Consider the following 22,121-nt stretch of genomic DNA (forward strand, 5'->3'; position numbering starts at 1 on the left):
TCAGTAATTGGCTGCAGCATTCACGTGTCTGGTGCCAGACAAACACAGACTTGCAGAGCAACCAGGCAAGTGCTGGCACGGGAGGGGATTGGTAATGTGAGTATTGCTCATTTTATTTTTATTCATTCATTTATTTATTTATTTGATTATCAAATGTTTGTAAATTTCCTGTTGACAGAATCCCTTTATAGAGCTGTAGGATCCCTGTTACTTTGGCATCCAGAAGCCCTGAAAGCTAATGATTTACTAAAGGGTTATCCTGCGGCTAGGTCATAACTAACTGATCTGTGGGGTTTGAATGCTAGGGCCCCAGCCAATCCCAAGCACAAGGTCCCGTCCCTCAGTCTGATGGAGCGGCAGTTCAAGCATGCGCCCTGCCGCTTCCTACATTCTCGATAGGACTGTCTGAGATGGCCAAGTGCTGGACTCATTTTCTGATTACCCCTTTCCTTTAATATTGGAATCCGGAGTAGAGGTATCTGTCACTGACCTCATGTTTGGAGGAAGAGGATGTAGGCGAGGAGGGCAGCCTCTTTTCCCGCCCGCGCTCTCTGTGGACTAGTTTGCTGTTGGGTTGTTTCAGTGTTCTCTTCAGCTCATTGATGCTGGCCTGATGCTTCAATAGGACATCCTGTGACTTGTCCAGGAACTAAGGAAGGGATATAACAAAGAGGTGTCAGCGTCCAACTCGTAACCCCTTCACTCCACCACATGCTGTAGACCTCTCTTGGCAGTGAAGGGGTTCCTGTAGTTTAAAAAACAAAACTTGTGATTATATGACTATGAGGGATGCAGAGTTTTAGCAGACATGCCCACCATGGATCATCTAAACTGGTAAAATTGTAGTAAAATGGGGAAATAAATGCAGGAAAGATGTAGGGGTGGGCAGGAAAGAAAGACAGCGGGTGGCTTAGAGAGGACACATAAGCATTTGCATTGACAACTCTGGAGTGTCTGTGCCTAAGAGGTTGACTTGATCAGACATGACAATCCAGTCCTATGGAATTTGTGTATATGGGGTGTGGTTGTACTGTATTCTGTTTAGGGGCGTATTCTATTTATGTCCGCAGCTACTAATAAGAACATTCTAGGAAAATAACATCATTTAACAAGAATGTCTTGCTGCTTTGTGGCTCCTCTACAGTTTGTGGATTGACTTTTCCAAAATTCAGAAATTTTCTTTGAATTGGATAGGCCCTTCTGCAATTTATGAATGCCTTGTTGTGTGGACAGGGGCTTCCAGAATCACCTGAATGTTGTCTTTTCCACAATATTTTATGGAGGAATTTATTAAAGGGGTAGTCTTTCTTCAGCAAATGACATTTATCATGTAGAGAAAGTTAATACAAGGCACTTAGTAATGTATTGTGATTGTCCATATTGTCTCCTTTGCTGGCTTCATTCATTCATTTACTGGGCCATTTTTCTATCAAGTTATACACTGCTCGACCACCACCATGCAACCCAGTCACGGTGGTCGTGCTTGCACACTATAGGAAAAAGGGTTGACCTCTCTGGTGGCAGGGACTGTAGGAGTGCACATAGGCATGCACAGCAATTCTCAGGTTGGCCACCCTGTATCTGCGCTGCAGAGGTGGCTGTACCCCCGGGGAATAAGCAGTGTATAATGTGATGGAGAAATGGATTCAGCCAGCAAAGGAGACAATATGGACAATCACAATAGATTAGTAAGTGCCTAGTATTAACTCTGTCTACATGATAAATGCCATTTGCTGAAGTGACACAACCCCTTTATGGCTGGCACCAAAATTAAGTGGGGGGATCTTTGGGAGATCCTTGGACCAGAAAATCATCTATGCCAGCGAGGAGGTGGCATTTGTTTCTAGTATAATGTGCACCAGATTTATGTAGCACATATTGGTAAATGTGTTGGACTGATAAGTTTCTGCCTGCCCCCCAAGCCCACTTAATACAAAAGTGGCAAGTGTGTTGGAAAACAGGAGAAGTGTTGCAAATGTTGGTGCAAAATGGAACTCCCTAAAAGTTTTCTACACAGAAAAAAATCACTAGAACTTTAATAAATTTCCTTTTAAATGTCTTATGTGCATAGACTCTTCTTGAAAAGTCCGAATGATGTCATGTGTGGATATGCTCTTCCACAATAATCTAAATTTCTTGTGTGGATATGCATTTCCAGAATAGTCTGACTGCTGGACATGATCTTCCAAGATACTTTAAACTTATGTTGATAGGCTCTTCTCAAATGCTGTAATTGTCTTGTGGTGTGGATATGCTCTTTCACCATACCAAATGCTTGGTTGTATGGATATGCAACTCTAGAAAAGGCTGATTGTTGTCTTTGTAGATCTGCTTTTAAATCTGCTCTCCACTCACTTCAGGGGTCCCATTCTAGAGATAGTTGTGGGTCCCAGAGGTGGGACCCGCACCTATCTTACACGGGTGGTAAAAGTGATTGAGATTTTCCAAATCTCATGTACACACTGCAGATTTTAAAATTTGCAATATGTCCATTGTGCGATTCTGCGCCTTATGTAGAATGGCTTTCCCCATAGACTTCAATGGGGTTGTTAACAAAAAAAACTGAAAATCTGCACCAAAAACTGCATAAAAACACAAAAGAAATACATAAAAACTGCCTTAAATATTGCAGATTTATGTGCAGTTTTTTGCGTGTTTTTATGCAGTTTTCATGCAGATTTTCCGCAGATAGCAGAAAGGCCTTATTATTTAGATAGGCTCTTCCAGAATACTGTCACTTCTTGCTTGTGTGGACACAATATCTAAATGTCTTACTGTGTAAATACTTTTGTCCAAGTCCCTGAAGGTCTAGTTTAGTCCTCAGAGGACACAGTCTGTGCATGTGTTTCAATTCCTTCCAAATATTTTCAGAATTCATCTTTACTTCCAAGAGTGTGACATTAACATTTGGTTCATACACTCAAATCTAACAATTTAGGGGATCTGGCACACTGTGGATCTGTAAAACACGGATACCAGCCGTGTGCATCTCACAGTTTCAGTGGGTGCTATTGTAAACATGCCTATTCTTGTCCACAAAACAGACAAGAATAGGACATGTTCTATAATTTGCAGATGACATCCGTATGTTGGCCGCATTTTTTGTGGTCCTATAGAAATGAATGGGTCCATGTGCGATCTGCAAAAAATGTGGATTGGACACGGACCCTATATACAGCGGTGTGCATGAGCCCTAATGTAAAGGATTGCAATGAGCCTGGATAGTTATACAAGACTTCACAGTCACCCACTTCCATAGGAGACATGATGTCAAACCTTTAAAGAGGACCTTTCATCAGGCTAGCTCTAGTCTAATTATTATCCTACCTTATAGGGCGGCCCCCTCTAATGCCATGGCACTTTTTTTTCTTCTACAGAACCACCCATTCATCTGCTGTTGACCCCGTATATTTTGGCGCCTTATATTATAATAAGGCGACTGGGTTATACTAGGCGGAGACTTGCAGTCTCGGTTATACTAGGCCGAGACTTGTAGTCTCGGTTATACTAGGCCGAGACTTGTAGTCTCGGTTATACTAGGCGGAGACTTGTAGTCTCGGTTATACTAGGCGGAGACTTGTAGTCTCGGTTATACTAGGCCGAGACTAGTATTTTTCCTGCGAATGGTTCTCTTCTCCCTGGCTGTGAGCGCATCCAATCAGAGCGCCCCGCTCCTAGCCAGGGAGAATGAGCTCAAGTTCTCGCGAGAACTTGAACGTGTAGACATCCTTGAGCTCAGTGAGACATCCCTTGAGCTAAGAGCCAGGGAGAAAATAACCACTCCCAGGGAAAATACAAGTCTCCGCCTAGTATAACCGAGTCGCCTCATTATAATATAAGGCGCCAAAATATACGGGGGGTTCTGTAGAAAAAAAAAAGCTGTGATCCTCCCCGCTGCCCTTTTTTTTTTGTTTGGCTGCAGGGAAGACATGCCAGTATACTCCATATGACTGCTACAGCCAATCTGGTCTCAGTGGCCTTGTGTTGTATACCATTGAGCCCAGTGATTGACTGCAGCAGTATCCAGTATATATGCCTGCAGGCAAGATGATCTCATGGCTACAGCTGCGGGGATGATCAGAGTGGTAGCACTGGAAGCGTCAGGGGTTGAACTATTACTATACATTTTTTCAGTATTTTATGGCAATTACTTTATTTTTAATTTTTTTGGTCTTACGCTGGTCAACCCCTTTAAATGAAATCGAAAATTGACATATTACAACTACATTAAAAGCATCGGCTAAATGTATAGTCGTTTGGATAATGTTTCCTGGGGGTATGTTATGCTTATTTTGTTCAGTACTATTGCTATGTAGTATATTAAAAAAATACATGTGTCAGCGCCCATACATATACTTTCCAGGATGAACTGAGGACTGCATAGAAGACCCCAATAATCTATTACACTGGCCACCACAGTGCTGATTTAATACAATTAGGGAAAGGGTTAAAAGGTTGATAGAATTTGGGATACATTCTAGGATAGGTTGATGGGATCCACAGTGACAAAAGTGGTACTAAGGTACATCAGGGGATACAGGGGTACTAGCTGGATACTAGGTTTGGGGTAGGTAGATGGGAACTAGGATAGGTAAATGAATGTTTGGTTACGGGTGGGTACCTCCTTGTGCCGGGGAGTGCTCTCTTGCTCCGACTGGTAGCAATAGGCAAGAAACAGAAGCAAGCGAGTGAGTGTGAGAAACACATACAGACATATATGGATACACAGAAGTAGAGATAAGCACCAACTAAACATCTAGATCCAACGCCTGAGTTTTACTTGTGGACATATAATGACTTATGACATAAACTTGGTTTACTCGTATTTAAAGATATGTAGATTGCAATGTAAGTAGGTAAGAATGCAGATACACAAGATGCATATAGTGTACAAAAACATACAAAATGCATATGAGAAATCTGTTTTTACATATGGTAAGAAATACACAAACAAGATCAAAAGGACGTACACCAGCTTACTGCATAACAGCTATACATTTCTCTATAGGTAATTCAGAAGCAACCAGGTACTTATTGGGCCTAGTGTAACACTGGACGCTTAGGTCCCAGCTACAGAAGAAATGATATCCTTCTTTCATTTACAACAAGTTACATATACTGTATATAGTGTATTGGTTTGGTGCTCCGTGCTTCCTCATGGTGCAAGGTTTTCTTGGGATTTTTATTTCCCGTGCATATATGTGTAGCAAGCATGAGAACGGTGTCTGCAAGCTAGCAATGCTATGGCTGTGACGCTCTGTTCTTCTCGGCCAGCAGAAATCATGTTTCACTGTTAGTGTGGTGATCTTGCTCTGAGGTTTATACGCTCGTGTTCTGAAGTGCTCTGAACGCATATCTAGCAGCCTGTAAAACCCAACCAGGATTGGAATAGAAGCATTGGAATTAAAGAAAAATTAGTCAGTAAATCAATAAATAAGGACATATTCAATAGCAGTGAAAGCCACCTTCTTATCCTCTGACAGATATTCGGTTCCACTATATGTATCATGCATACTGGCCATCTTCTTTGTGAAGACCACTCATCAGGAGACTATCAGGGTGGTCACTGTATGTATTTTTACAGTTGTGAACTGCAGTACCTTGAACCGGTTCACTGCTCGGTGATAAGAAAGCGCATGGCTATGGATGTAACACCTAAGGCCAGTTTCACCCGAGCATGTTCAGTCCGGAAAACACGTTTCATGTGATGGCTGCATTTCCTGGACTGGTCACCGCTGCTCTAAGGCTGGGTTCACATAACCGTTTTGATTTCCGTTCTTCTGATCCAAAAGAAGAACAGAAAATACAAAAAAAAAAAGGATCATGTTTTCTAAGCGTCCAGTATGCTCAGTTACGCACACTTTTGTGTTTTAGCCATTTCCATTTGCGATCCGTTATTTTAGATGAAAATAATACTCCGTGTAGGACTTTTTTTCCATCAAAAATAATGTCTCTCAGACAGAAATGGCTAAAACGGATGCAAAATGTGGATAACTGTGAAAAACTAAAAAAGAAACAGTGATGTGAACCTGGCCTAAGCCGAACTTACGGCATCATAACAATGCTGTCAGTTGCTGCCGGACAGCAGGTCTATTGTACTGTACTCATGGCATTATGGGGTCATTTACTAACGAGAAACACACCTATATTAGTCCTATTTTAGGCGCAGATTGCAGTGCAAAAGTCCTTTGCACCACAATCTGCAACTTTTCCCCACTCACGCCAGGTCTAAAAAAGTGGACGTGGCATGGACAGGGAAGGGGACAGGTCGGGAGGCCCGTCTCTTTTAAGGTTTTCTACGTCTGGTTTAGGTGGTCTAAATGTAAGACAGCTAGGCCAGCGCCTCTACATAATTCCGACAGATCCCCCGCCACTTAATATAGGGGATATTAAGACCGGCGTCTAAAACGCTGGTCTTAATAAATGACCCCCAATGTGAGTACAGTGCAGTGGACCTGCGGTTAGGCAGGGACTCACAGCATCAAAGATCATTATGATGCCGTGGGTTCAGGTTAGAGGATTAGTGTTTGGTCTGGGAAATGCAGCCGTCACATAGAACACGCTCAAGTAAAACCGGCCTTTTGCGTATTCTAATACTATAGGTGCTAGAACCCAAAAAGTTTTTATCTGTCATTTCTTATCTGTTTGAGATTTGTTTCTAAAACTTTACGAGGATGACACAACATAATATTCACTCCACCATAATGCAGTAGTCTTCATCTTCAAGATTACATTGCGCATCGTTTCCAAAGTCTTGGCGCCGCAGTATAATTCCAAGTGCTCGTTCCATTCACGTAACTGGAACAAGCACTTGTAATTATACTGCACAGCCGCTGCAAGCGAAATGGCACGCAGTTTAATCTTGAACAGCTTCAAACAGCTGATCGTCCCGGGTGCCGGGAGTCGGACCCCCACTGATCAGATATTCATGACCTATCCTGAGGATAGGTCATTAAAATTAGTGGCTGCACAAGCCCTTTAACGGTACCTGCACACAGTGCAGATTTGCATGCAGAAATTCTGCAAGAAATCCGCTCCAGATACCTCACATAAATCTGCACTATTTATCGTGGTTTTGGTGCAATTTTTTTAATGCAGATTTTCTGTTTAACATCACTTGAGATCTACAGTACAGACCAAAAGTTTGGACACACCTTCTCATTTAAAGAGTTTTCTTTATTTTCATGACTATGAAAATTGTGGATTCAAACTGAAGGCATCAAAACTATGAATTAACACATGTGGAATTATATACATAACAAAAAAGTGTGAAACAACTCAAAATATGTCATATTCTAGGTTCTTCAAAGTAGCCACCTTTTGCTTTGATTACTGCTTTGCACACTCTTGGCATTCTCTTGATGAGCTTTAAGAGGTAGTCACCTGAAATGGTCTTCCAACAGTCTTGAAGGAGTTCCCAGAGATGCTTAGCACTTGTTGGCCCTTTTGCCTTCACTCTGCGGTCCAGCTCACCCACCATCTCGATTGGGTTCAGGTCTGGTGACTGTGGAAGCCAGGTCATCTGGCGCAGCACCCCATCACTCTCCTTCATGGTCAAATAGCCCTTACACAGCCTGGAGGTGTGTTTGGGGTGATTGTCCTGTTGAAAAATAAATGATGGTCCAACTAAACGCAAACCGGATGGAATAGCATGCCGCTGCAAGATGCTGTGGTAGCCATGCTGGTTCAGTATGCCTTCAATTTTGAATAAATCCCCAACAGTGTCACCAGCAAAGCACCATCACACCTCCTCCATGCTTCACAGTGGGAACCAGGCATGTAGGGTCCATCCGTTCAACTTTTCTGCGTCGCACAAATTTGGTCTCATCAGACCAAAGCACAGATTTCCACTGGTCTAATGTCCATTCCTTTTGTTCTTTAGCCCAAACAAGTCTCTTCTGCTTGTCGCCTGTCCTTAGCAGTGGTTTCCTAGCAGATATTCTACCATGAAGGCCTGATTCACACAGTCTTCTCTTAACAGTTGTTTTAGAGATGTGTCTGCTGCTAGAACTCTGTGTGGCATTGACCTGGTCTCTAATCTGAGCTGCTGTTAACCTGCGATTTCTGAGGCTGGTGACTCGGATGAACTTATCCTCCGCAGCAGAGGTGACTCTTGGTCTTCCTTTCCTGGGGCGGTCCGCATGTGAGACAGTTTCTTTGTAGCGCTTGATGGTTTTTGTGACTGCACTTGGGGACACTTTCAAAGTTTTCCCAATTTTTCGAACTGACTGACCTTCATTTCTTAAAGTAATGATGGCCACTCGTTTTTCTTTACTTAGCTGCTTTTTTCTTGCCATAATACAAATTCTAACAGTCTATTCAGTAGGACTATCAGCTGTGTATCCACCTGACTTCTCCACAACGCAACTGATGGTCCCAACCCCATTTATAAGGCAAGAAATCCCACTTATTAAACCTGACAGGGCACACCTGTGAAGTGAAAACCATTTCAGATGACTACCTTTTGAAGCTCATCATGAGAATGCCAAGAGTGTGCAAAGCAGTAATCAAAGCAAAAGGTGTCTACTTTGAACAACCTAGAATATGACATATTTTCAGTTGTTTCACACTTTTTTGTTATGTATATAATTCCACATGTGTTAATTCATAGTTTTGATGCCTTCAGTGTGAATCTACAATTTTCATAGTAATGAAAATAAAGAAAACTCTTTGAATGAGAAGGTGTGTCCAAACTTTTGGTCTGTACTGTATGTGGAAAACCACTCTACAGAAGGTGCGGAATCGCAAAAATAACTGACATGATGCAGATTTTAAAATCTGCACAACAGGTCAATTTTCACATGGAAGAATAAAGTAAAGTGTACAGAAGATTTGTCTAATCTCATGCACTTTGCTGGTACTGTATTACGTTGCATTTCTTCCGTATGAACATCTGTGTGGAAAAAACGCATGTAATCCACATATTGTGCAGGTACCCTAAGGGTATAATGGTAATAGAAGTCTATGCTGAAAGAAATGTTTAGGCAGGGGGTGACACATAGACTTAGTAGCATGACAGCTGTGGTAACAACTGTGACCACTGCATTCCATAGGACCACATACGTCTGCCTTTTATCTTGTAAAAAAAACATCATGAATTACATGTGTTTTTCACTGCATTTGTTACATTTTTGGTGGTGTTTTTTTTATCTTTATTACTTTATTAACTTGTGGTATTGCAAGCCTCTTTCAACTCCTACAGAGAATCCTATGGGGAAAAAAACACAGCATGCGGCATTTAATAAATATTATTGGAACCAGAAAATGAGAAAAAAAATATCAAGCAAGACTTGCACACAAGTGTAACCATTACTGATGAAGTTGTCGAGGCAACAGTAGAAATCAAAGCTGTCATGCTATAAAAGTCGGTGTTTAATCCAAGTATTAAAGCGACCTTCTGGTTCAAGAAAAAAAAAAATCACATTAACTGGGCAACAAATAGAACACTTATCTGGTGACTCAGCTGTAGATCCACCAGTTCCTGAGCTCCTCTTTTAACACCCAAGATTGCCGCCGCACAGCTTCTCAGACTACCTGGTGCACACTGTGCATTTGGTGGTCCAAGACACTTCCTGTTTCCCTTGGATTGGTCAGCACTGCTCATGTGAGCAGTGCTGGCCAATCCAAGAGCAGGGTTGGACTAGCAGGAAGAGTCACGGCCATCTTGGATAACAGAAAAGGAGCCTGGAAACTGGTAGATCTGAAGATGAAAAGAAGGACACCATGTAAGTGTATTGTTCTCTCCCTAGTTAAAGGGTGTTCCAGGAGTACAATATTGATGGCCTATTTTCAGAATAGGCAATCAATATCTTATTGGTGCAGATCCGACTCCTGGGACTCTTGCGGGTCTCCAGTGATCGCTGCAGCTTCTATACAGCATACCAAGCACAGAGCTGTACATTGTATATTGTTGTGCTTGGTATTGCAACCAAGGCCCTTTTACTTCAATGTGTCTGGGCTGAAAAATAGGCAATGTGACCAATGAACGTAATGTCATTGGCCTAGGAAGAGGCAGCGGTGCTCAATGGAGCACCATGGCCTCTTCAAACAGCTGATCCACGAGGATGCCTGTAGTCAGACCCCCACCGACCAGACATTGATGAAAGCTTTTCTGGGCTTTTAATATTGATGACCTGTCCTCAGGATAGGTCATCAATATCAGATCGGTGGGGGTCCAACACCGGGCACCCCCGCCGATCAGCGGTTTGGGAAGACGGTGCACGCAGGGTGCACTTTCCTTCTCTCTTCCTGCTCACCGCTGTCTATGGGACTGCAGCACTGACCAGGAAGAAAGAGAGGAGACGCGCGCGCTGTCTCCTCAAACAGCTGATCGGCTGGGGTGCCGGGTGCTGGACCCTGGCCGATCTGATATCGATGAGCTATTCTGAGAATAGGTAATTTATAGAAAAAGCCCGGACAACCCCTCCAACTATTCTGAGGATAGGTCATCAATATTGATCTTTGGGAAAATCTCTTTTAATGTGATTTTTCTTTTTTTCTTAAACCGGAGAGTTGGTTTAAAGAAGCGATACATGATACAGTTTGTAAGTCCGATTTGATGATCGATATGAAAGACCTGAAAGCTGGTAAAGCTAGAAAGCTTAAATTTATATGAAGTACAAATTAGCAAATTTTACTTTTCTTACAGACACCCAATTAAAGTACATCTGTCAGCAGATTTGTCCCTATGAAACTGGCTGACCTGTTACATGTGCACTTGCCAGCTGAAGACACCTGTGTTGGTCCCATATCGTTTTTTGCCATTACACCTAGAGGCTCTGCTCTCTCTGCAACTGCTGCATCCTCTGCACTTTGACAGGACCGGGCAGTGAAAATGGCATCACGCCCTGTCAATCAAAGTGCAGAGGGCGCAGCACTTGCAGAGAGATGAGAGCTTCTAAGTGTAATGGCAACGCCCACATTGCTCCTAGAGGCTCATTTGCTTATGTTATAACATCATTTTTCTCACCAGCAATGCAGCCAAATGTGAACATGCGACCAACACAGATGCCTTCAGCTGCCAAGCGCAAAAGTAAAAGGTCATCCAGTTTTATAGGCACAAATCTGCTGACAGGTGCCCTTTAACAGGTCGTTTTCAGCTACCAAACAATAGACAATGTAAGTATTTGTTACTAAGCAACACCTGGTGATATTTATGTAGTGTATATTTAAAGGTGGTGTTGCAGCGGAAAGAGCACAACACTGCTACAAATCCAATGGTTAAGTACACACATTTTTATCTCTTTGGTACATGTCATAATTTTGTATTAATTTTTGACTAGATTTAACTTATTGACCTGATGAGGAAATAATGTGACTAAAAGGAGACAAAACTAGGATGACTACCGACACGGCATTTAATAAACATGTAACAAAATAGCCAAGATGCAATAAACAGTCTGTTATATGTGAACGTACTCTTAAAGATGACCTGTCACCTCTCCATACATGTAACTACTTTCATCTCCCATGTAATTATTCCTGCTAGAAGTTATGAATTAATTTTTGGCAGCTTGCAGTAAAGGTACAGTTGGGTGTTACCAGTTGGGGGTATGTCCCTGCACAGTCTGACACCGATAGCACCAATTGGACAGTCAGACACAGGTACAGATGAATCCCTCGATGTGCCCTGAGCAAGGTGGGCCCCTAGTCGCCCACCCCCTACACAAGTGGCACATAGACTTACTGCACTACATACATATATTCCATACAGCACCTCAACCAGCCTATGTTCATACAAAACGTGATAGATTATTAAAGAAACTCCACAGTTTATTATTATAGACACGATCAGAGCTGAGATGACTTCTAGGTATAGAGGAAACCTGCCAGTGTCCTCTTCTCCCCAGGACCTACCTTCTGATCTGGTAGCATCTTGCTGCTGTGTGAGCAGGTAATATTTGAATGTATCCGTACGGTGGGCCCCAATAAAATACATTTTACTGGTGGGCCCTAGGCACCCCAGTCCGACACTGGTAAGACACACCTGCTAACACCCAGCAGTACATTTACTGAAGACTGCTAGCAATTTATTTGTAAACTTCTAGCAGGAATAATACAGGAATGGCACAGCATTGAGTCATAAGTATAGATGCTCCAGAATTTTTATTACATGTGGAATGCAAGTAGTTACTAACACAGACATGTCAGGAGAGGGGACAGGCCCTCTTTAAGCCGGGACTTACTGATTAGGACAATCCCCGTTCATCTGTCCTATTGGGGCATATTTGATGTCATAGAAGAGGACCTAAGAGGACTCAAAGCCAGACAAACTGAGATCTCCTGTGAAGATCGGTGGCCTCTCTGGAGGGCAATCTATAATTCGGTCGCCCATTTATTCAAAAGGGAACCATGTACTAACACATTTCTCCTGCAGGAAAACTGCAGGGAGTTTGACCTCTTTAATGGTGATCAGCTACTTGCCAGTGGATCCTCATTTAGAGGACGGTTTGTCCAGACAGGTAAAACCCCTTTAACAGCAGCCGATACGTTCCCCCATCTCTGTACTCCATATATTTTGTTTTTCAAACATCACATGGAAGTTGATTGTCGTATGATTCAATATATTCCTAAAAACTGGACTGCAGCAAGTGCCCAGGCCCCTCGGCGAATTGCTCAGAAAACCACACCTTTTTTTAGCCCACTGGCCTGCCCTTGTTTCCTATTATTACCTCCTCCTCTCCCTCCAAGATCTCGCACCTGCACCGCTCCACACTTGTCCTGAACCTGCGCACTGCTGTGCCCATTATGGGCAGAGGAACAGGTAGTTGGACGGAAACAAGGGTGGGCCAGAGGGCTGAAAGAGGTGTAATTTTCTGGGCACATCGCCAAGGGGCCTGGGCACTTGCTGCAGTAACGCCGTCCCTGGGAACTTGCCGAACCTCATTAGCATAAGTCTAAAAAGTCTTTTTTTGAAGATGTCTGCGAGGAACAGAACAAATAAAGGTACCATTGTAATGAGGACAAAGGAGTCTATAACCTGATCTGAGCGGTCTAAAAGGCTCAGATTAGGTGACGGACTCCCTTTAAAAAGTCACCCTTCCATACAGAGGTGAAAAGTTTTAATATTTCTATTGATAAGTAACAAGTAACGACTTCTCTAAAGCAGGGATGCTCAACCTGTGGCCCTCCAGCTGTTGCAAAACTACAACTCCCAGCATGCCTTAATAGCTGTAGGCTGTCCAGGCATACTGGGAGTTGTAGTTTTGCAACAGCTGGAGGGCCACAGGTTGGGCATCCCTGCTCTAAAGGCTGGCTTATATGTTCCTAACCACCTTCAGCTCACCTTTAGCTCCTTGATTTTGGTTGGAGTTGTTACTTCCTCCTCCTCCTCATCTTCTTCCTCTCCCCGATGATCAGATGGTTCGTGGTTTTTCTCTGGTGTGGACTCATGGTTTTCATTGACTGCAGCCTGTTTTAAAAATCCTGAAGACAGCAATGGGTTGATGTATGTGAATAACAGGAGGCAAAATAAATAAAACATTAATAGAAATCCTGGAGACTGAGGATTTAGGCCCCCAAATGGTACCAACCTGTAATCCAGGATGGTAATAGGTCAAAGATGATGATTCTGCATAAGGTATTAAAAGTGCTTTAATATTCGCCCTCTATGTAAGGAGTCATGCTAACAGATCCCCTTCCTGGCTTGATTGTACGATGCACAGATAAAGCTGAGGCAACACCCCGCTTTACTGCGCATGCGCTGCATGCCACTGGATTTAGCTTGTGATGACGTTCCCAGATTTAGCCTGTGATGACGTTGTGGGCTGTCAATCAAGCCAGGAGGGGGACCAGCCAGTGTGACTTTTGAGAGGACTCCACCCCCATGACTCTTTACTGATTTCATTGTACTTTTTCTACGTTATATGTAATTGGCCACAATATAGATGGGCATCATTGCAATCCCATAGTGGGCCTTTGAGGCCAAAACTTGTCACTAGGGTCTTTTTCTTTGAATCCAAATCTATTAGACTTTATTGATTTGGGGTTTGGGTCCCAAAAATAATTTCTTCTGGTGGGCCCAAGGAATCTCAGTCTGACCCTGACCGACTAGGACCTTTTCATTACATTCAGTCTTCATACATGAACCTTTTCATGATCGTTCTCCATAAGGCTCTGTATCTATACGTACCTTCTTCGTGACTCTGGGACAGCGTGTAGCGTTTGCTGGCGGAGCGCTTGAAGTTAGGGGCAGGTCTATCTATCAAGGCGCTTGCTTGCTGAGTCTGTGCCTGTGTGCGTCCACTGTATCTGAATTTAGAGCCCATCACTAGGAAACCCTTAGGGGCAGGCTCTGGGGAAACCAGCCTGAAATGTGGAAAGAAAGATTTTAATGTTTCTTTTCTTCACACTGCTTAGTGATTATAAAAAAATATTTTCCGCCTGCTGTGTTATTATAAAAGGGGCCTCCTAACAGACAACATTGTCATTCTTCTCCAGCCTACTGTGACCCTACACATGGCACTGTCACTGCAGTGCCATCATCATCTGCATATTAACTCGCCTGTCAGCGTGTCGCTATGAGATATGTCAACCCTCTTGCCCTGACCATGAACAGGATGTCACCTGCATATAAATGCTCTAAGCCGCATTCATTTCATTTCATTTTTTATAGTACAAATGGTGTTCTTAACAGAGAACTAGTGTCTATGAAAGTCCGATTTTTGTAGATGTTGGTCTGTTCGTCTCTGTCCAGTTCAAAGCTTTGTGCATTCAGTATTGCAAAATGTTCTACACTTCACACATGCATCAGGGGGGCCGGAGAGGTGAAGATGGGGATATATGGAAAATGCCTATTCTTGTTCACAATTGCGGACAAGAATAGGACATGCTGTATCTTTCTTGCGGGGCCGCAGAATAGAACTATGGACGCGTACAACACACACTGTGCTGTCCGCATCTTTTGCCGCCCAATTGAAATGAAGGGGTCTGCACCCGTTCCGCAAAATTGCAGGATGAGAACTAGAATTACGCTTGTGTGAATGCACCCTTAGCACCCACTGTGTCCGATTCATTGGATGGGTGTAATAATGTAGTTTGCTACTCTATTCTATATAGTAAAAGAAAATGGAAATCTGAAGGATCCCATTAAAGACATTGGGGTCTGCTGTGCTAAACACTTATTCTCACAAGTGCAAACCTAAATGTGAACAGAACCAGCTTGATGAATGCAATATACTTTGTAATACTAAAAGGTAGTGCAGTCCTCCACTCCATGATGGAAATTTCACTACTCACCTGAAAAATGTGTGATGTTCTATGCAGACCTTCCAAAGACGCTTAGCAGCTCTGTGATTCGGTAGTTTGAATCCAATGGTACTTTCAAACTGCTCATACTACAAGAGATGATATGGATATTACTCCAAATGAAGCAGAAAACATTTATATGGAACCTATAGATATGGCATCCCATTGAAAACACCCTCTCCATGGCTCTTTTCACGCCACTCACCTCCCCTGGTCGGATCTTAATGTAAAAGTTGCTTCTTTTGTATGAAATCTTTAAGATTTTGGGCCAGGCAAACCGGTTTATTCGCAACCTGTCTCTGTAGATCAGGAGCCCATTAGCACAAACTCCCAGCATTATATCTATACCTTCAGAGTCCTGGAGAGCAAATGAAAAAAGAAATATGTCATAGACAGATGGCCCTGCTGGTGGGCAGATTGTATGAAATGTTTGGGATTCCAATCAAATGGACATCCTGTACATAATGGGGCAAGAATATCTGTTTCTGTACATTTAGGAGGGTGTGCTGTAGAAGGATGACTGCATATAGGGACCCACAGCTGTCATCTTAACTTCAGCACTGACAAACCTTAGGCCTATTGCACACGACCGTATGGCTTTTTCAGTGTTTTGCGGTCCGTTTTTCACGGATCCGTTGTTCTGTTTTTTGTTTCCGTTGTGTTTCTGTTCCGTTTCGTTTTTCCGTATGGCATATACAGTATACAGTAATTACATAGATAAAATTGGGCTGGGCATAACATTTTCAATAGATGGTTCAGCCAAAAACGGAATGGAAACGGAAGACATACGGATGCATTTCTGTATGTTTTCAGTTTTTTTGCGGACCCATTGACTTGAATGGAGCCGCGGAACGTGATTTGCTGTCAATAATAGGACATGTTCTATCTTTAAACGGAACGGAAACGGAATGCATACAGAGTACATTCCGTTTTTTTCGCGGAACCATTGAAATTAATGGTTCCGTATATGGAACGCAAAAGACGGCTAGTAAACAGGGGGAAAAAACGGTCGTGTGCTGGAGGCCTTAGGCCTCTTTCACACTATTGTTTTTTGTTTCCGTTTTGCAGGCCGTACATTCAGTACCATTGAAATGAATGGTTCCTAAAAAAAACGGAATGTACTTCGTATGCATTCCGTTTCCGTATTTCCGTTCCGTTAAAAGATAGAACATGTCGTATTATTGCCCGCAAATCACGTTCCGTGGCTCTATTCAAGTCAATGGGTCCGCAAAAAAAAACAGAACACATACGGAAATGCATCCGTATGTCTTCCGTATAAGTTCCGTTTTTTCTGAACCATCTATTGAAAATGTTATGCCCAGCCCAATTTTTTCTATGTAATTACTATGTACTGTATATGCCATACGGAAAAACGGAACGACGGGACGGAAACAGAAAAACGGAACAACGGATCCGTGAAAAACGGACCGCAAAACACTGAAATAGCCATACGGTAGTGTGAAAGAGGCCTTAAAGTGATTTTTACCCCCCTCCATAAAATAAAGTAAAGCATGGATAATATAAATTAGCAATTGTTATCTTTCTAGTCACTGCTATTCTCCCCTTTGGTGCCTGCAAAGTGTCCGTGCCATGCATAGAGAGGACTAGTCCTGGGGTCATCTTCATTATGGGCGCATGCACAGGAGTCCTCTCCGTTGTGCGTATTAGAATTCAAATGTGGTGTCTTTGTTGCCTTGGCAACTCAAAAATTGTACCTTTTAAAGAGGACCTTTCACCTCTCCTGACATGCCTGTTTTAATAGCCTCATGCATTCCCTGTGTAATAACAATTCTGGAGCATCTATTCTTATGTCTGTATGTTGTGCAATTCCTGTATTATTCCTGCTAGAAGTTATGAATGAATTGGTAGCAGTCTGCAGTAAGGGTACAGAGGGGAGGTAACCAGTTGGAGGGGGTGTACCTGCACAGACTCACTAAATCCAATCAGTGCTGCCATTTTCAGACTGTGCAGGTACACCCCCCCCCCCCCCCCCAACTGGTTACCTCCCCTCTGTACCCTTACTGAAGGCTAATAGCAATTCATTCGTAATTTCTAGCAGGAATAATAAAGTAATGGCACAACATACAGACATAAGAATAGATGCTCCAGTATTGTTATTACATGGGGAATGCATGAAGATGATAAAACAGGCATATCAGGAGCGGTGAAACATCCTCTTTAAGTCTGCTGATCAGCTCACAGGGCATCAAATGAAATGCTGCCATATGGTAACAATGGATACCAATAATAACACAATATCAGAGGAATTGCCATTAAAACAGTTACTTCCTCCGGTTTATGGGGAAAAAAAACAAAACAAACATTCACATTGACTGGGAAGCAAACAGAACACTAACATGGTGCCCTCCTTTTCATCTTTTAAGCTATACAGATCCACCAATTCTCAGGCTACTCTTCTGTCATACCAGGTAGCCTCACGTCTTTTTAGTGTCGGGCATATTCATATCTGCACATTAAGGTCTGACAATATTAGAACCAAAATGGAGATTCACATTACCTTTAAGAGGCCAAAAACTCTGCTGGAATAAGCCAGAGAAGGAATGGTCACTGGCATACAATGTATATTGTTTTAAAAGTTATGGCCAACAGATGTGGTATCTTAGAGATTGTAATGGGTCTCACATGAACTGTCTTAACTACCGGGGTCATGAGAGGTTATTGCTTAAAAACACTGGTTTCTCTAAACATATCAGTCTGAGGAACAATGGGTGTTATATAGCTTCATGATCTAATAAGAGACATCCATAAAACACATCTGGTGTGGAATGGGTATCTTTTCGTATATATATATATATATATATTCCTGTGTGCATTTATTTGGCGTTTGAACTTATTAATGGTTCATATATACTATGCAATATTTAAGTATTATAACCAGACATTATTAATGTATGTTTTTGTATTGTATCTCATTGAGGGGATATAGCAAGTTGTTGTTTTTTTCTCTTAAGAAGGGTCTATTCAGAGGAGCTGAGGGTATTTCAAACATCATTATTCAAATAGCTGTGACAATTAGGTGTATACAAACCAGGGCAAAAGCTAGAAGTTTATGGTTCTCTTATCTGACCATAAATAAGGTGGTCTGTTAACTGTCAAAATGGATCCATGGTGTCTGGGAAAGTGATCCTAAAGTGTCAGAAAGAGTACCTCCTAATTGATTTAAGTTGGGAGAGACCAAAGGTTAAGAGGTGTAATAAAGCCGGATATATATGTTAATTCTAAAAATTGCTATATGATACAACAGTGCCATCAAGTGGTAGATGGGCAGAAAGAATGTCAATTAAATGACATCATACCCATGATTACCATACGTCACACCCACCTTATCTAATTGGGAATCCCTAATCCAAGAGGGGATGGGCATAGATAAGGATGAGGATATCTAAGGCAGTTTTTGGAGAGGAAGAAAGAAAACTAAGATCACTTGAAAGATCACTTGAGACAAAGAGGACTGGAGCCAAACATCACTTGGAACTTCTTCAGGGAGAACACTTGGGAATTCATTCATCAGCATCACTTCACACGTCAGGAACGTACCTCAGGACGGGATAGATCTGAATCTTGGAAAGCTGGGTCCCTTCTAAAAACTCTTTATCCCAAAGCCAGGGGTAATGTATAATCCATTTTATTTGCAGTAATTATAAATCGCTCCAATTGGCATATAGTTGAGACCCCATTATTAGTGGGTCAATAGTGTTAACATTAATTTTACAGGAAATTTTAATGAACGTGCACATCATTAGAATTCCTATAATATTGTTATCAGAGTGGAATCTCTGATCGGATTTTTATTATCCGTAGTTAGGTCAACGGGCGTATTTATAAGGTGTCTCTTACTGCCATATTCTCTGATTGAGCATAAGGGATTTTCCACAGATTCATTTCTATTGTTTTTTTTGTTGTTGTTGCATTATAATATTTTGATTACCAGTATATTAATCGGTAATAATTTGGTAAAAAGAAAAAGTAGTATTGTATTGTACTTAAGTCAGCCTGTAAACGGTGGAGCACCATCTTATGGTCAATTTTGATATTATCTTTGTATTCATTTGTATGCCATGTTTTCTGCTTGTATTTATAATAAATTATATTTTGTATAATTAATTGCACCCTGTTTCATTAGCTGCACAAATTAATTTTAGATCTCATCAATAAAAGAACTGGCGTTTATATGTCCGCCAATTAAATTTTTCAATTTTTATTTTTTTTATTTTTCATAAAAATATCAAATCATATTTTTATGGTTTCATATCTTATGTAAAATAAATACCCGACATATCTGGAGGCACTGCTGAGATTGATTGAGATATTTCTATAACCAATTTGTGCAATTAGTGAAAATATTATTTAGTCCTTATTGGCAAGTCAAATTGTTGTTGTTATTGATTATTGATCATAATCATGAGTGTAACAAACAGCGACCCAGGTAATGGCCAGGTTTTAGCAGATAGTCCCTCTGACCCAGACAAGATAATCTCTAAGGTTATCAATTATGTTTATTCCCGTTTGAAGATTGATAAAAATATAGATGAATGGACTAATGAGCTGCAAATGAGAGCCTTTGAAGAACGTTGTGATGTATGGAAGTTAGGTGGCATGGTTGATAGATACCTGACCTATATGGATTTGGCAAATGATAATACCAAGAGGGACCAACACCTCTTATGTGCATTGCCACCTGTTTTGTATGCATTGTTGGCAGTCAGTACTCTTTCTAAAATTAGGTATGAGTCTATAATGGGTACAAAAATATATGTATCCAAAATGGAATCAGAACTAAAATCCGCAGAAGCGAAGATCAAAGACTTAGAGTACAACCTTAGTCTCAGCCTTGATGCATACCAAAAGGCAAAAAGTGATTTAGAGGATTTATATCTCCAGTATTCCAAAATTAAACAGACAGATGAATCAGCCCGTAATATAGTCAATGCTGAAAGGGATCCATCTAACACTGTGAGATCTCCTGACCCTCCATTTCTTACTCCCCAATATCCAGACATGCCATCACATGCTTTTACAGCAGACCCCATTCAAAACACTCAGCAACCTGAAAGTGTTAGCATGATTAAACAGGAGGCATTAACCCAATTAGGTCGGGCATTCCAAACTGTAACCACCTTACTAGGTGTTGATATTATGGAAGCCCCTAGAAGTGTCTCTCCTCATACTCCCCTGGATAGACATGTTAGGGTTAGGGTTAAATCACCTGTGCGATATAAGTCTCATGAAAGTTGTGAAAGTGCATGTGAGTCTGACGGTGATGTGGGGAAGCGTGTGACTTATTCCTTGCCACAGAATCACAGGCGACCAACGTATGCTGAGGTGGTTTCTAGGAAGAAAAATTCCCAATATTCAGAAAAGGATCAGAGCTCCTCCAGCATAATAAAGTTTTTAAATAGTACAGTATCCAAGTTTTCCAAGAAAGGTTCTTCTCAGATAGCCAATCACTTAGAACTGTATGAATCCACTATGGATTCTTTAAAATTATACTCTGATGCTGACCGGATTAGGTTCCTTCCATGGGCATTTGATGATAGATATCGTCATTATTTTACATCCTTTAAGGAGAGAGGAGTACTAGATTGGCCAAGTGTTTTGCATGAGGTTAAATTGGAATTCGGTCCATACCGAACCACTACTGCTGCAAAACGGGACATATATAGCCTTACGTGTAGACCCAATCAGAGTCCCCGTGAATTCCTCTCTGTCCTCAAAAATGCCTATGGGTTGGCATATAGATCCCCAAATTGGGAATCTGAAGAATTCAAGCAGTTATTCTATGATGCTATGCCAACCCAGATCAAACTTAACTTAGCCAGAGATCTGGATATTGATGCTCCCTTGGATAGGTTGGTGACGGCTGCCACCATGCTGTATAATATCAGTGAGTGCCATGCAACAGGTGAGAAAAGGTTTAAAAATTCCCCAGAGAAAAAGGTAGCTGAAGCTAAGGTAAACCCTAGCTTGGGATTTGAAAGCCAGCCACGAAGATTCCCTCAATCTACAGGACCTTCTCAACAAGCCCAGCAACAACAGGTAGGACCGCCCAAACAGACCAAACCCCTAAATAATAATGGATTAGAGGGGAATAATTCAGGTAATGGGAAGTCTAACTACCGTCCCTATTACAATTACGGTCCCCAGGGATATAGGCCCTATAACAATCGAGTTTATCAGGGTTATAGACGTTGGGATAATAGGCCCAGACAACAGAGGGAAGATAGGCAGGAATCCTTGAATTCACCCAGGAGTAGGTCACCTACTAATAACCAGGGTGCCCAACAAAGCCAAAATGTACCCAAACCAAACAGGTTTGATCAGCTGGTAGAGCAAGTGGCCCAGCTGAGCAATATGGTAAATAAGTTGTCCCAGTTATCCCCAGAAAAACAGCCTAATCCTTTTTTAGGGGCAACTGCCGGTCCCAGCAATGTAACAGCATAAAGCAGATTGGGACGGGTCAGAACCCAGGCCACTGTAAGGATATTAAATTGATTGTAGTAGAATCTGATGTGATTCCTAATTCTTTATTTCCTTGCAGTACTCCTGACCCTGAAATTAGGGCCAGGGGGGAAATGTCTAATATGTCATTTGTCTTGCAGTCTAATGATGTCAATTCAGTTGACCAGATGTCTGTTCCAGTGTGTAATCACATCGTCCCAGCATCTAGCCATGAGCAAGCTGTGATTTGTGATGTCACACAGCTTGTCCCAAAGGGGGGGGCTAACGCTGCTCCTCCAGCTTGTCCTGGGAGACTCAGGAATGCAGAGGTCACGGAGCTGCAGAGAGGTCAACCTCTCAAACTGCAGATGGGTAAACATCCTAACTTTCTCTGTGATTTGTTGCAGGTGGATGGC

At 42.0% G+C, this 22,121-nt stretch overlaps 1 protein-coding gene across 4 annotated transcripts in view; it reads right to left on the reverse strand.

Annotated features, from left to right (window-relative positions):
- The window catches only part of EPB41L1 (erythrocyte membrane protein band 4.1 like 1), a 169,475-nt gene that overhangs the window by 40,380 nt on the left and 106,974 nt on the right, over positions 1-22,121 (reverse strand). For all 4 annotated transcript variants that reach the window (XM_044296862.1, XM_044296861.1, XM_044296859.1 and 1 more), the window contains 5 exons: positions 15,452-15,604; positions 15,238-15,335; positions 14,132-14,307; positions 13,286-13,425; positions 491-649 (listed from right to left, as the gene is read on the reverse strand). In XM_044296862.1, the coding sequence (XP_044152797.1) occupies positions 491-649; positions 13,286-13,425; positions 14,132-14,307; positions 15,238-15,335; positions 15,452-15,604 (726 nt within the window). The remainder of the gene's footprint in view (positions 1-490; positions 650-13,285; positions 13,426-14,131; positions 14,308-15,237; positions 15,336-15,451; positions 15,605-22,121) is intronic.

Source organism: Bufo gargarizans, chromosome 6, assembly GCF_014858855.1.
Source record: "Bufo gargarizans isolate SCDJY-AF-19 chromosome 6, ASM1485885v1, whole genome shotgun sequence".
Classification (NCBI taxonomy): domain Eukaryota; kingdom Metazoa; phylum Chordata; class Amphibia; order Anura; family Bufonidae; genus Bufo; species Bufo gargarizans.